This window comes from Pseudophryne corroboree, chromosome 4 (genome assembly GCF_028390025.1).
Source record: "Pseudophryne corroboree isolate aPseCor3 chromosome 4, aPseCor3.hap2, whole genome shotgun sequence".
Classification (NCBI taxonomy): domain Eukaryota; kingdom Metazoa; phylum Chordata; class Amphibia; order Anura; family Myobatrachidae; genus Pseudophryne; species Pseudophryne corroboree.
This window is the reverse complement of record NC_086447.1, coordinates 32,361,632-32,375,164: the sequence shown is the minus strand read 5'-3', so window position 1 is coordinate 32,375,164 and position 13,533 is coordinate 32,361,632. Positions and strand designations below refer to the sequence as shown.

Here is a 13,533-nt window from a genome sequence, read left to right as displayed (position 1 = left end):
ACGTTATACCAGTCACTAGATAGAGGAGGTATCTCCAGCTGGTGACAGGGCATGCAGAGTCTTCCAGCAGTGGCCACGTTATACCAGTTACTAGATAAAGGAGGTATCTCCAGCTGGTGACGGGGCATGCAGAGTCTTCTAGTAGCAGTGGCCAGGTCTGGGTAACAGTAATCACACGTTGTCAGCTCAGCAGATGGGTCTTGAGAGAGGGGATCTCAGTGATATTTATGTAACGCTGGCAGGTTCTCCTTGTCTCATTATCTCTTATGTGACTATGCACTCTGCCCATTTATATTTTAGTTCACCTTGTTGACATTTGGAACATGATAGAAGCCTTCCGTGACAATGGCCTTAACACACTGGACAACAACACCGAAATCAACGTGTCTCGGCTAGAAACCATCATTTCCTCCATTTACTACCAGCTAAACAAACGCCTTCCGTCCACCCATCAGATTGGCGTGGACCAGTCCATCAGCCTTCTGCTCAACTTCATGATCGCCGCGTACGACAGGTGAGTGGCGAGCGCTCGGCGGAAAGAGCAGCTCTGTCTCTCTCTGCTCCCCCACTCCCTCTCTCCTTCTCTGTCTCTCTCTCCTCTCACCTTCTCTCTCTCTCTCTCTCTCTCTCTCTCTCCTCCCACCCTCTCTATCTCCTTCTCTGTGTGTCTCTCTCTCTCTTCTCCTCGCTCCCTCTCTCTCTCCTTCTCTCTCTCCTCCCACCCTCTCCCTCCTTCTCTGTCTCTCTCTCTCTCTCCTCCCCCACTCCCTCTCGCTCTCTCCTCTGTCTCTCCTCCCACTCTCTCCCTCTTCCCCCACTCTCCCTCTCTCTCCTTCTCTGTCTCTCTCTCTCCTCCCACCCTCTCCCTCTCTACTTCTCTCCCTCTCTCCTCCCCACTCCCTCTCTCTCTCCTTCTCTCTCTCCTCCCACCCTCTCCCTCCTTCTCTGTCTCTCTCTGCTCCCCCACTCCCTCTCTCCTTCTCTGTCTCTCTCTCCTCTCACCTTCTCTCTCTCCTCCCTCCCTCTCTATCTCCTTCTCTGTGTCTCTCTCTCTCCTCTGTCTCTCCTCCCACCCTCTCTCTCTCACCCTCTCCCTCTCTCTCTCACCCTCTCTTGAAAAACGACCAGCAGTCCATCGAGTTCAACCTGAATTATATTACATTCCCTATTCTATTTAGGATAAAGGCTATATGCTCGTATATCTTTATCCATTAGAAATTTATCTAACCCATTTTCTCTAACGTCCTAGTGGATGCTGGGGACTCCGTAAGGACCATGGGGAATAGACGGGCTCCGCAGGAGACTGGGCACTCTAAGAAATAATTAGTACTACTGGTGTGCACTGGCTCCTCCCTCTATGCCCCTCCTCCAGACCTCAGTTAGAATCTGTGCCCGGCCAGAGCTGGGTGCTTTTAGTGAGCTCTCCTGAGCTTGCTAATAAGAAAGTATTTTGTTAGGTTTTTTATTTTCAGAGAGCTTCTGCTGGCAACAGACTCTCTGCTACGAGGGACTGAGGGGAGAGAAGCAGACCTACTAACTGCGGCTAGGTTGCGCTTCTTAGGCTACTGGACACCATTAGCTCCAAAGGGTTCGAACACAGGAACTTAACCTTGGTCGTCCGTTCCCGGAGCCGCGCCGCCGTCCCCCTCGCAGAGCCAGAAGACAGAAGCCTGCGGGTGAAACAAGAAGACGTCAAAATCGGCGGCAGAAGACTCCTGTCTTCATATGAGGTAGCGCACAGCACTGCAGCTGTGCGCCATTGCTCCCACACTAGCCCACACACTCCGGTCACTGTAGGGTGCAGGGCGCAGGGGGGGGCGCCCTGGGCAGCAATTGAGTACTTCTTGGCAAAAAGCAGCATATATACAGCTGGGCACTGTATATTTGCATGAGCCCCCGCCATTTTTTACACCAAGGGGGCGGGGCTTCTTCCTCAGCACTCACCAGCGCCATTTTCTCTCCACAGCTCCGCTGAGAGGAAGCTCCCCAGGCTCTCCCCTGCAGAAGCACGATACAAAGAGGGTAAAAAGAGAGGGGGGGCACATAAATTTAGCGCAATAATCATATATACAGCAGCTACTGGGTAAACACTAAGTTACTGTGTGATTCCTGGGTCATATAGCGCTGGGGTGTGTGCTGGCATACTCTCTCTCTGTCTCTCCAAAAGGCCTTGTGGGGGTCCTGTCCTCATATAGAGCATCCCCTGTGTGTGTGTGTGGTGTGTTGGTACGCTTGTGTCGACATGTTTGACGTGGAGGGCTATGTGGGGACAGAGCAGGTGCAGATGAATGAGGTGTCTCCGCCGACGGCGCCGACACCTGATTGGATGGATATGTGGAAGGTGTTAAATGATAATGTAAACTCCTTGCATAAAAGGTTAGATAAAGCTGAAGCCTTGGGACAGTCGGGGTCTCAGCCCATGCCTGATCCTACAGCGCAGAGGCCGTCAGGGTCTCAGAAGCTCCCACTATCCCAAATTGTTGACACAGATATCGACACGGATTCTGACTCCAGTGTCGATGGCGATGATGCAAAATTGCAGCCTAAAATGGCTAAAGCCATCCGCTACATGATTGTAGCAATAAAGGATGTATTGCACATATCAGAGGTAAACCCTGTCCCCGACAAGAGGGTTTATATGTTTGGGGAGAAAAAGCAAGAGGTGACTTTTCCCCCTTCACATGAGTTAAATGAGTTATGTGAAAAAGCTTGGGATTCTCCTGATAGGAAAGTGCTGATTTCCAAAAGGTTACTTATGGCGTATCCTTTCCCGCCAACGGACAGGATGCGCTGGGAATCCTCCCCTAGGGTAGACAAAGCTCTGACACGCTTATCTAAGAAGGTGGCCCTGCCGTCACAGGATACGGCCTCCCTAAAGGATCCTGCAGATAGGAAGCAGGAAGGTATCCTGAAGTCTGTTTATACACATTCAGGTACCATACTGCGGCCGGCAATTGCGTCGGCCTGGATGTGTAGTGCTGTAGCAGCATGGACAGATACTCTGTCTGAGGAACTAGATACCTTGGACAAGGATACCATTTTACTGACCCTGGGGCATATAAAAGACGCTGTCCTATATATGAGGGATGCCCAGTGGGACATTTGCCTACTGGGCTCTAGAATAAATGCAATGTTGATTTCTGCCAGAAGGGTCCTGTGGATTCGGCAATGGACAGGTGATGCCGACTCTAAAAAGCACATGGAGGTTTTACCCTATAAGGGTGAGGAATTGTTTGGGGACGGTCTCTCGGACCTAGTTTCCACAGCTACGGCTGGGAAGTCAAATTTTTTGCCATATATTCCCTCACAGCCTAAGAAAGCACCGTATTACCAAATGCAGTCCTTTCGATCACAAAAAGGCAAGAAAGTCAGAGGTGCATCCTTTCTTGCCAGAGGCAGGGGTAGAGGAAAGAAGCTGCACCATACAGCTAGTTCCCAGGAACAGAAGTCCTCCCCGGCTTCCACTAAATCCACCGCATGACGCTGGGGCTCCACAGGTGGAGCCGGGAGCGGTGGGGGCGCGTCTCCGAAAATTCAGCCACCAGTGGGTTCGCTCACAGGTGGATCCCTGGGCTATACAGATTGTGTCTCAGGGATACAAGCTGGAATTCGAAGTGATGCCCCCCCCTGCCGTTACCTGAAATCAGCCCTGCCTGCTTCCCCCATAGAAAGGGAAGTAGTGTTAGCGGCAATTCACAAATTATATCTCCAGCAGGTGGTGGTACAGGTTCCCCTCCCTCAACAGGGAAGGGGTTACTATTCCACAATGTTTGTGGTTCCGAAACCGGACGGTTCGGTCAGACCCATATTGAATTTAAAATCCCTGAACATTTACCTGTTCAAGATGGAATCGCTCAGAGCGGTCATTGCAAGCCTGGAAGAGGGGGATTTTATGGTGTCTCTGGACATAAAGGATGCTTACCTGCATGTCCCCATTTATCCACCTCATCAGGAGTACCTCAGATTTGTGGTACAGGACTGTCATTACCTATTCCAGACGTTGCCGTTTGGTCTCTCCACGGCACCGAGAATATTTACCAAGGTAATGGCGGAAATGATGGTGCTCCTTCGAAAGCAAGGTGTCACAGTTATCCCATACTTGGACGATCTCCTCATAAAGGCGAGGTCCAGAGAGCAGTTGCTGATCAGCGTAGCACACTCTCAGGAAGTGTTGCAACAGCACGGCTGGATTTTGAATATTCCAAAGTCGCAACTGATCCCTACGACTCGTCTGCCCTTCCTGGGCATGATTCTGGACACGGACCAGAAGAAGGTGTTTCTCCCGGCGGAGAAAGCTCAGGAGCTCGTGACTCTGGTCAGAGACCTCTTAAAACCAAAACAGATGTCGGTGCATCACTGCACGCGAGTCCTGGGAAAGATGGTGGCCTCATACGAAGCCATTCCCTTCGGCAGGTTCCATGCGAGGACCTTTCAGTGGGATCTGTTGGACAAGTGGTCCGGATCGCATCTTCAGATGCATCGGCTGATCACCCTATACCCCAGGGCCAGGGTGTCTCTTCTGTGGTGGCTGCAGAGTGCTCACCTTCTCGAGGGCCGCAGGTTCGGCATACAGGACTGGGTCCTGGTGACCACGGATGCAAGCCTCCGAGGATGGGGGGCAGTCACTCAGGGAAGAAACTTCCAAGGGCTGTGGTCAAGTCAGGAGGCTTGTCTGCACATCAATATCCTGGAACTAAGGGCCATATACAACGCCCTGAGTCAAGCGGAGCCTCTGCTTCGCAACCAACCGGTGCTAATTCAGTCAGACAACGTCACCGCAGTGGCTCATGTAAACCGCCATGGCGGCACAAGAAGCAGGGTGGCGATGGCGGAAGCCACCAGGATTCTTCGTTGGGCGGAGAATCACGTGCAAGCACTGTCAGCAGTGTTCATTCCGGGAGTGGACAACTGGGAAGCAGACTTCCTCAGCAGGCACGACCTCCACCCGGTAGAGTGGGGACTTCATCAAGAAGTCTTCACACAGATTGCAAATCGATGGGAACTGCCACAGGTGGACATGATGGCATCCCGCCTCAACACAAAGCTACAAAGGTATTGCGCCAGGTCAAGAGACCCTCAGGCGATAGCTGTGGACGCACTAGTAACACCGTGGGTGTTCCAGTCGGTCTATGTGTTTCCTCCTCTTCCTCTCATACCCAAGGTGCTGAGAATCGTAAGAAAAAGAGGAGTGAGAACAATACTCATTGTCCCGGATTGGCCAAGAAGGACTTGGTACCCGGAACTGCAAGAAATGCTCACAGAGGACCCATGGCCTCTGCCTCTCAGACAGGACCTGTTGCAACAGGGGCCCTGTCTATTCCAAGACTTACTGCGGCTGCGTTTGACGGCATGGCGGTTGAACGCCGGATCCTAGCGGAAAAAGGCATTCCGGATGAAGTTATTCCTACGCTAATAAAGGCTAGGAAGGACGTGACAGCAAAACATTATCACCGTATATGGCGAAAATACGTTGCTTGGTGTGAGGCCAGGAAGGCCCCTACAGAGGAATTCCAGCTGGGCCGGTTCCTGCACTTCCTACAGTCAGGAGTAACTATGGGCTTAAAATTGGGGTCCATAAAGGTCCAGATTTCGGCCCCATCCATTTTCTTTCAAAAGGAACTGGCTTCACTTCCTGAGGTTCAGACGTTTGTTAAGGGAGTGCTGCATATTCAACCCCCTTTTGTGCTACCAGTGGCGCCTTGGGATCTCAACGTGGTGTTGAGTTTCCTAAAATCTCACTGGTTTGAGCCACTTAAGACCGTGGAGTTAAAATATCTCACGTGGAAAGTGGTCATGCTATTGGCCTTAGCTTCGGCTAGGCGTGTGTCAGAATTGGCGGCTTTGTCATGTAAAAGCCCCTATCTGGTTTTCCATATGGACAGGGCAGAATTACGGACTCGTCCGCAATTTCTGCCGAAGGTGGTGTCATCTTTTCATTTTAACCAACCTATTGTGGTGCCTGCGGCTACTCGTGACTTGGAGGATTCCAAGTTGCTTGATGTAGTCAGGGATTTGAAGATTTATGTAGCCAGGACGGCTGGAGTCAGGAAAACTGATTCGCTGTTTATCCTGTATGCATCCAACAAGCTGGGTGCTCCTGCTTCAAAGCAAACCATTACTCGCTGGATCTGTAACACGATACAGCATGCTCATTCTGCGGCTGGATTGCCGCATCCAAAATCAGTAAAAGCCCATTCCACAAGGAAAGTGGGTTCTTCTTGGGCGGCTGCCCGAGAGGTCTCGGCATTACAGCTTTGCCGAGCAGCTACTTGGTCGGGTTCGAACACCTTTGCAAAGTTCTATAAGTTTGATACCCTGGCTGAGGAGGACCTTGTGTTTGCCCATTCGGTGCTGCAGAGTCATCCGCACTCTCCCGCCCGTTTGGGAGCTTTGGTATAATCCCCATGGTCCTTACGGAGTCCCCAGCATCCACTAGGACGTTAGAGAAAATAAGATTTTACTCACCGGTAAATCTATTTCTCGTAGTCCGTAGTGGATGCTGGGCGCCCGTCCCAAGTGCGGACTTTCTGCAATACGTGTATATAGTTATTGCTTAATAATGGGTTATGTTATGTTGGCATCCGTTGTTTGATGCTCTGTTGTTGTTCATACTGTTAACTGGGTATAGTTATCACAAGTTATACGGTGTGATTGGTGTGGCTGGTATGAGTCTTACCTTGGATTCCAAAATCCTTTCCTTGTAATGTCAGCTCTTCCGGGCACAGTTTCCTTAACTGAGGTCTGGAGGAGGGGCATAGAGGGAGGAGCCAGTGCACACCAGTAGTACTAATTCTTTCTTAGAGTGCCCAGTCTCCTGCGGAGCCCGTCTATTCCCCATGGTCCTTACGGAGTCCCCAGCATCCACTACGGACTACGAGAAATAGATTTACCGGTGAGTAAAATCTTATTTTTTTAACGCATTGACTGAGTCTGCCATTACACCCTTCTCTGGCAGTGTTTTCCACATTCGTATTGCCCTTACAGTGAAGAATCCCTTCCTGCGCTGAGTATGAAATATCCTCTCCTCAAGCCTTACTGGGTGTCCGCACGTTTTGTGTAGAGGTCTCCTAATAAACAACTCACATAATAGCTCCGCATATTGCCCCTTTATATATTTATAAATATTAATTATATCTCCTCTTAGTCGTCTCATTTCTAGTGTAAACATACCTAACCTAGAAAGCCTCTCCTGTTCAGTGTCTCCAACCCCTTAATCAATTTCGTGGCTCGCCTCTGAACCTTTTCAAGTGCTAATATGTCTCTTTTATAGTGCGGTGCCCAGAACTGTACACAATACTCATGATGCGGCCGTACCAATGATTTGTACAGTGGAAGGATTATGCTCTCATCCTTTGTATCAGTTCCCCTTATAATGCATGCTAACACCTTATTTGCGTTTGTTGCTTCACTTTGACACTGGGGGTCATTCCGAGTTGATCGCTCGCTAGCTGCTTTTAGCAGCATTGCTCACGCTAGGCCGCCGCCCTCTGGGAGTGTATCTTCGCTTAGCAGAATTGCGAACGAAAGATTAGCAGAATTGCGAATAGAAAATTCTTAGCAGTTTCTTAGTAGCTCCAGACTTACTCCTACACTGCGATCAGCTCAGCCCGTTTCGTTCCTGGTTTGATGTCACAAACACGCCCTGCGTTCGGACAGCCACTCCCCCGTTTCTCCAGATACTCCCGCGTTTTATCCTGGCACGCCTGCGTTTTTCCGCACACTCCCAGAAAACGGCCAGTTTCCGCCCAGAAACACCCACTTCCTGTCAATCACACTACGATCACTTCAACGATGGAAATTCTTCGTTCGCACGTGAGTAAATCTACTAAGTTTTGTGCTAAAATACTTAGCGCATGCACATTTTCGCCTTAATCGCTCCGTTGCGAAAATCGGCAACGAGCGAACAACTCGGAATGACACCCACTGTGTGTTGCTGCTAAATCTATCTTCAATGAACAACCTCAAATCCTTTTCTAATACCGTTTCCCCTATTTTTCCCCCATTTAATTGGTAGGTTGCATGTTTATTCTTAGTCCCAAAGTGCATAACTTTACATTTTTCCACATTAAACCTCATACACCATTTCATTGCGCAAACTTACAGTTTCATTAAATCGCTCCGTATACAGCCTCAGTCACACACAGTATACAGGTGTCATATATCACATTACTCAGCGCAGTCTCCTGGTGCGTCCTAGTCACATTACGTTGTGATTAAGACACATTTCTCTTATGTCCTAGAGGATGCTGGGGTCCATATTAGTACCATGGGGTATAGACGGGTCCACCAGGAGCCACTGGCACTTTAAGAGTTTAATAGTGTGGGCTGGCTCCTCTATGCCCCTCCTACCAGACTCAGTTTAGAAAATGTGCCCGGAGGAAACAGTCACAGCTAGGGAAGCTCTACAGAGTTCTCTTAGGAAAAGTTTATTTTCTTTATTTCAGAGTTTTTTTTTTTTTTTTACAGGGAGGCTGCTTGCGACAGCCTCCCTGCATTATCCGCCCTGCGGGGTCTTGAGCCACTGCTCCCGCTGACTGGACATTGAGCTCCAGAGGGGTCTGATCACGCCCCGCCGCAGGGGAACGCTCGCCCCGGCAGCCAGCCGCCACCCCCTCAGGGAGCTGAAGATGGCGAGTGAGTCACTGTCCCCCCTTGCAAGCGGGGGGACAGTGTGAAGAAGGCGGCTAGAGGGTAGGAGCGCAGTCTTAACCGCGCTCCTGGAAGGCTCAGCGGTGGTGCGGTGCTGGGGGGGCGCCCTGGGCCAGCTCCGGACCCTACACTGACCACAAGCAGCCTGTCGGGGTCTGTGGATCCAGGCCAGCGTAAATTCTTCCGGCCAGTATAATCTTCATTGAGCGGGAAGATGGCACCATTGAGGGGGCGGATCTTCTCCTCAGAGCGGACCCAGCAGTGTTCAGCGCCATTTTTCAGCCTGCAGCTCACTGCCAGTGAATGCACAGGTCCCTCCTGCACGACTCCAGCTATCTGTACGGTACCAGGGGGTTATAGAAGGGAGGGGAGGCTGTGTAAAGGCTGTGTCACCTATTAAGGGACACAGTCAGCGCTGGTTTAGGGTCTCCCTATACCTCTAATAGCGCTTTATGTGGGTTGGCTGCAATCTCTGTGTCTCTCTGCCATTCTTGGGGGGAAACTCTGTCTGCCTTGTCCCCTGTGTGTTTGTGGGGTGTTTGAGGGTGTGTGACAACATGTCGAGGGACAATGTTTCATATGCTGCAGAGGATTTGTCTTCCCAGGAAGACTCCATTCCATATAATCAGGATTGCACTGTTTTAGCACAGATCCCAGCTAGAGAGCCAGAATGGTTAGTCTCTCTGAAGGGGGACTATTTATCAGATTTCTGATAGAGTTGCTAGGACTGAGCATGCCACTCAGGTCCTCCAGTCCTCTATGGTTGTATGGTCTGATACTGCCTCCTCGGGGTCCCCTGCGGTACATTCTCACAAATGGGCACTTGCAATTATGCAGGATGACACGGACACCGACTCTGACGCTGCAGACGGTGACGGGGATGTGTCGAGGGGAACAGCATCACTTGCCAAGGGTGTGCAGTTGATGATTGAGGCTGTTAGGGATGTTTTACACATTTCGGACACAGCTCCGGAACAGGTGGAGGAGGCCTTCTTTACAGATAATAAGAAGCACCCCCTCACCTTCCCGGCATCCAAAGAATAAAATGCTATCTTTGAAAAGGCATGGGAAACTTCGGAAAATAAATTCCAGATTCCCAAGTGGGTCTTGGTGGCTTTTCCCTTCCCAGAGGAAGATAGGAAGAGATGGGAGTCCCCACCGATAGTCGACGCCTCTGTCTCCAGGCTGTCCAAACAGGTGGTGTTACCGGTCCCAGGATCTACCGCGTTAAAGGACCCGGCAGATTGCAAGGTGGATGCTACGCTGAAATCCATTTACACGGCTTCAGGGGCTATATTGCGGCCTACTATAGCCTGTGCTTGGATTGCTAAAGCTATTGCCAGGTGGTCAATCACTCAGCAGGAGGAATCGACTACGCTGGATAAAGGTGACGTTGATTTATTTTTACGTAATATTCAGGATTCTGCAGGGTTCCTGGTGGATTCCATGAAGGACCTGGGTTCCATAGCTGCGGGGATCTCCTCCATGTCCGTCTCGGCTCGCAGGGGTCTCTGGCTGCGCAACTGGTCTGCGGACGTGGAATCCAGGAAAAGTGTGTGGAGGGACTACCATACAAAGGTCAGGCTCTCTTTGGGGAGGCGCTGTATGCGTGGATTGCCACGGCTACCGCGGGTAAGTCTCCTTTTCTCCCCTCAGCTGCACCAGCTACGAAGAAGCCTTTTTCATCAGCCACGTCACAGTCCTTTCGGCCCGCGAGGCCTAGAAAGAATACGCCTTCGAACACCTTCTTCAGAGGTGGTCGTGCCAAAGTAAAGAAACCTGCTCCCGCAGGTTCCCAGACCCAGAAGCCCGCTTCTGATGCCCCTAAGTCCTCCGCATGACGGTGGACAGCTAGGCCTGGAGGAGGGTCAGGTGGGGGCAAGACTCCGGCAGTTCAGCCAAGTCTGGGTGTCGTCGGGTCTGGACCCCTGGGTCCTGGATATAGTGTCCAGAGGGTACAGACTGGAGTTTCAAGATCCTCCGCCTCACCGTTTCTTCAAGTCAGGCTTGCCAGCCCTGCTGGCAGACAGGACAATTCTTCTGGAGGCCATCAGAAAATTGGTGATGTCAGAGGTCGTTGTTTTTCCGGTCCCAATTCAGCAGTAGAACAAGGGTTATTATTCAAACCTTTTTGTGGTACCAAAACCGGATGGTTCGGTATGGCCTATTCTAAACTTTGAGTCTTTGAATCCTTATCTCAGGGAGTTCAAATTCAAGATGGAATCTCTTGAGAGCTGTCATCTCAGGACTGACGGAGGGGGAGTTCCTGGTGTCTCTGGACATCAAGGATGCTTACCTCCACATTCCCATTTGGGCGCCGCATCAGGCATATCTCAGGTTTGCACTGATGGACGATCACTATCCGTTCCAGGCGCTACCGTTTGGCCTCTCCACTGCACCGAGGATCTTCACCAAGGTGATGGCGGAGATGATGGTTCTCCTCCGCAAACAGGAGGTGAACATAATTCCTTATCTGGACGATCTCCTGATCAAGTCGTTGTACAGGGAAAGGTTGTTGCGGTCCATCGCGCTCACGACACAGCTGCTCAGGAAACACGGTTGGATCCTGAACCTTCCAAAGTCTCATCTGGAGCCGACAAGGCGGCTGTCTTTCCTGGGAATGATTCTCGACACGGAAGTGCAGAGGGTGTTTCTCCCGGTGGAGAAAGCGTTGGTGATTCAAACAATGGTCCGGGATGTCCTAAAGCCTACCCGGGTATCGGTTCATCAATGCATACGCCTTCTGGGGAAGATGGTTGCCGCCTACGAGGCTCTGCCGTACGGCAGGTTTCATGCTCGTCCTTTTCGGCTGGACCTCTTGGACCAGTGGTCGGGCTCTCACCTACAAATGCTCTCTGAAAGCCAGGATTTCTCTCCTCTGGTGGCTACAACTTCCGCTCCTTCTGGAAGGGTGAAGGTTCGGAATTCAGGACTGGATCCTTTTAACCACAGATGCAAGTCTAAGTGGTTGGGGAGCAGTCGCTCTGGGGGAAACCTTTCAGGGACGATGGTCGGATCAAGAATCACTTCTGCCAGTAAACATCCTGGAACTCAGGGTCATGTACAACGCCCTTCGGCAAGCAGCACACAGGATCGGGCTGTTCAGGAGCAGTCGGACAATGTGACCACAGTGGCCTACATAAACCGACAAGGCGGAACGAAGAGCAGGGCTGCCATGTCAGAGGTGTCAAAAATCCTCATCTGGGCAGAAAGGCACGCGGTGGCGATGTCGGCAATCTTCATTCCGGGCGTAGACAACTGGGAAGCAGACTTCCTCAGCAGACACGATTTCCATCCAGGGGAGTGGGGCCTCCATCCGGAGGTGTTCGAGGAGGTAACCGGTTGGTGGGGGGTTCCTCACATAGACATGATGGCCTCCCGCCTCAACAAGAAGCTACGGAGGCACTGTTCCAGGTCAAGAGACCCACAGGCAGTGGCGGTGGACGCACTGGTAACACCGTGGGTGTTCAAGTTAGTGTATGTGTTCCCTCCACTTCCTCTGATTCCAAAGGTTCTTCAGCTCGTGAGAAGAACAAAGGTTCTGGCAATCCTCATTGCTCCGGACTGGCCAAGGAGTGCTTGGTACGCGGATCTACTGGATCTTCTGTTGGAAGATCCACGGCCTTTACCTCTTCGGAAGGATCTTCTCCTGCAAGGGCCGTTTGCTTATCAAGACTTACCGTGGCCATGTTTGACGGCATGGCGGTTGAACGCCAGATCTTAGCTCGGAAAGGTATCCCGAGTGAGGTCATTCCTACCCTGATACAGGCCAGGAAGGGGGTAACGTCTAAACATTACCATCGCATTTGGAAGAAATATGGCCCTCATTCCGAGTTGTTCGCTCGGTATTTTTCATCGCATCGCAGTGAAAATCCGCTTAGTACGCATGCGCAATGTTCGCACTGCGACTGCGCCAAGTAACTTTACTATGATGAAAGTATTTTTACTCACGGCTTTTTCTTCGCTCCGGCGATCGTAATGTGATTGACAGGAAATGGGTGTTACTGGGCGGAAACACGGCATTTCAGGGGCGTGTGGCTGAAAACGCTACCGTTTCCGGAAAAAACGCAGGAGTGGCCGGGGAAACGGTGGGAGTGCCTGGGCGAACGCTGGGTGTGTTTGTGACGTCAACCAGGAACGACAAGCACTGAAATGATCGCACAGGCAGAGTAAGTCTGGAGCTACTCTGAAACTGCTAAGTAGTTAGTAATCGCAATATTGCGAATACATCGGTCGCAATTTTAAGAAGCTAAGATTCACTCCCAGTAGGCGGCGGCTTAGCGTGTGTAACTCTGCTAAAATCGCCTTGCGACCGATCAACTCGGAATGAGGGCCAATGTTTCTTGGTGTGAGGCCAAAAAGTTTCCGGCCGTGGAGTTTCAACTTGGACGTTTTCTCCTTTTCCTGCAAGCAGGGGTGGATATGGGACTGAGATTGGGCTCCATAAAGGTCCAGATCTCTGCTTTGTCCATCTTCTTCCAAAAACAATTGGCTGTTCTTCCTGAGGTTCAGACCTTTTTGAAATGGGTTCTGCACATCCAGCCTCCCTTTGTGGCACCTACGGCGCCATGGGATCTTGATGCGGTATTGCAGTTCCTGCAATCTGCTTGGTTTGAGCCACTACAGGAGGCTGATCTCAAGTTTCTCACGTGGAAGGCGGTCACCTTGTTGGCCTTGGCTTCTGCACGACGCGTGTCGGAATTGGGGGCCTTATCTTGTAAAAGCCCCTATCTGATCTTCCATGAGGACAGGACGGAACTTAGGACTCGTCCACAGTTCCTGCCTAAGGTTGTGTCGGCTTTTCATATCAACCAACCTATTGTGGTGCCAGTGGCTACTGACTCCTCAATTACAACAAAGGCCTTGGATGTAGTGAGGACTTTG

General features: G+C 51.1%; 1 protein-coding gene across 1 annotated transcript in view; it reads left to right on the top strand.

The window, feature by feature from the left end:
* Positions 1 to 13,533, top strand: part of DTNB (dystrobrevin beta) — a 258,375-nt gene that overhangs the window by 42,895 nt on the left and 201,947 nt on the right. The window contains exon 4 of the mRNA XM_063919158.1: positions 301 to 514. Coding sequence (XP_063775228.1) covers positions 301 to 514 — 214 coding nt within the window. The remainder of the gene's footprint in view (positions 1 to 300; positions 515 to 13,533) is intronic.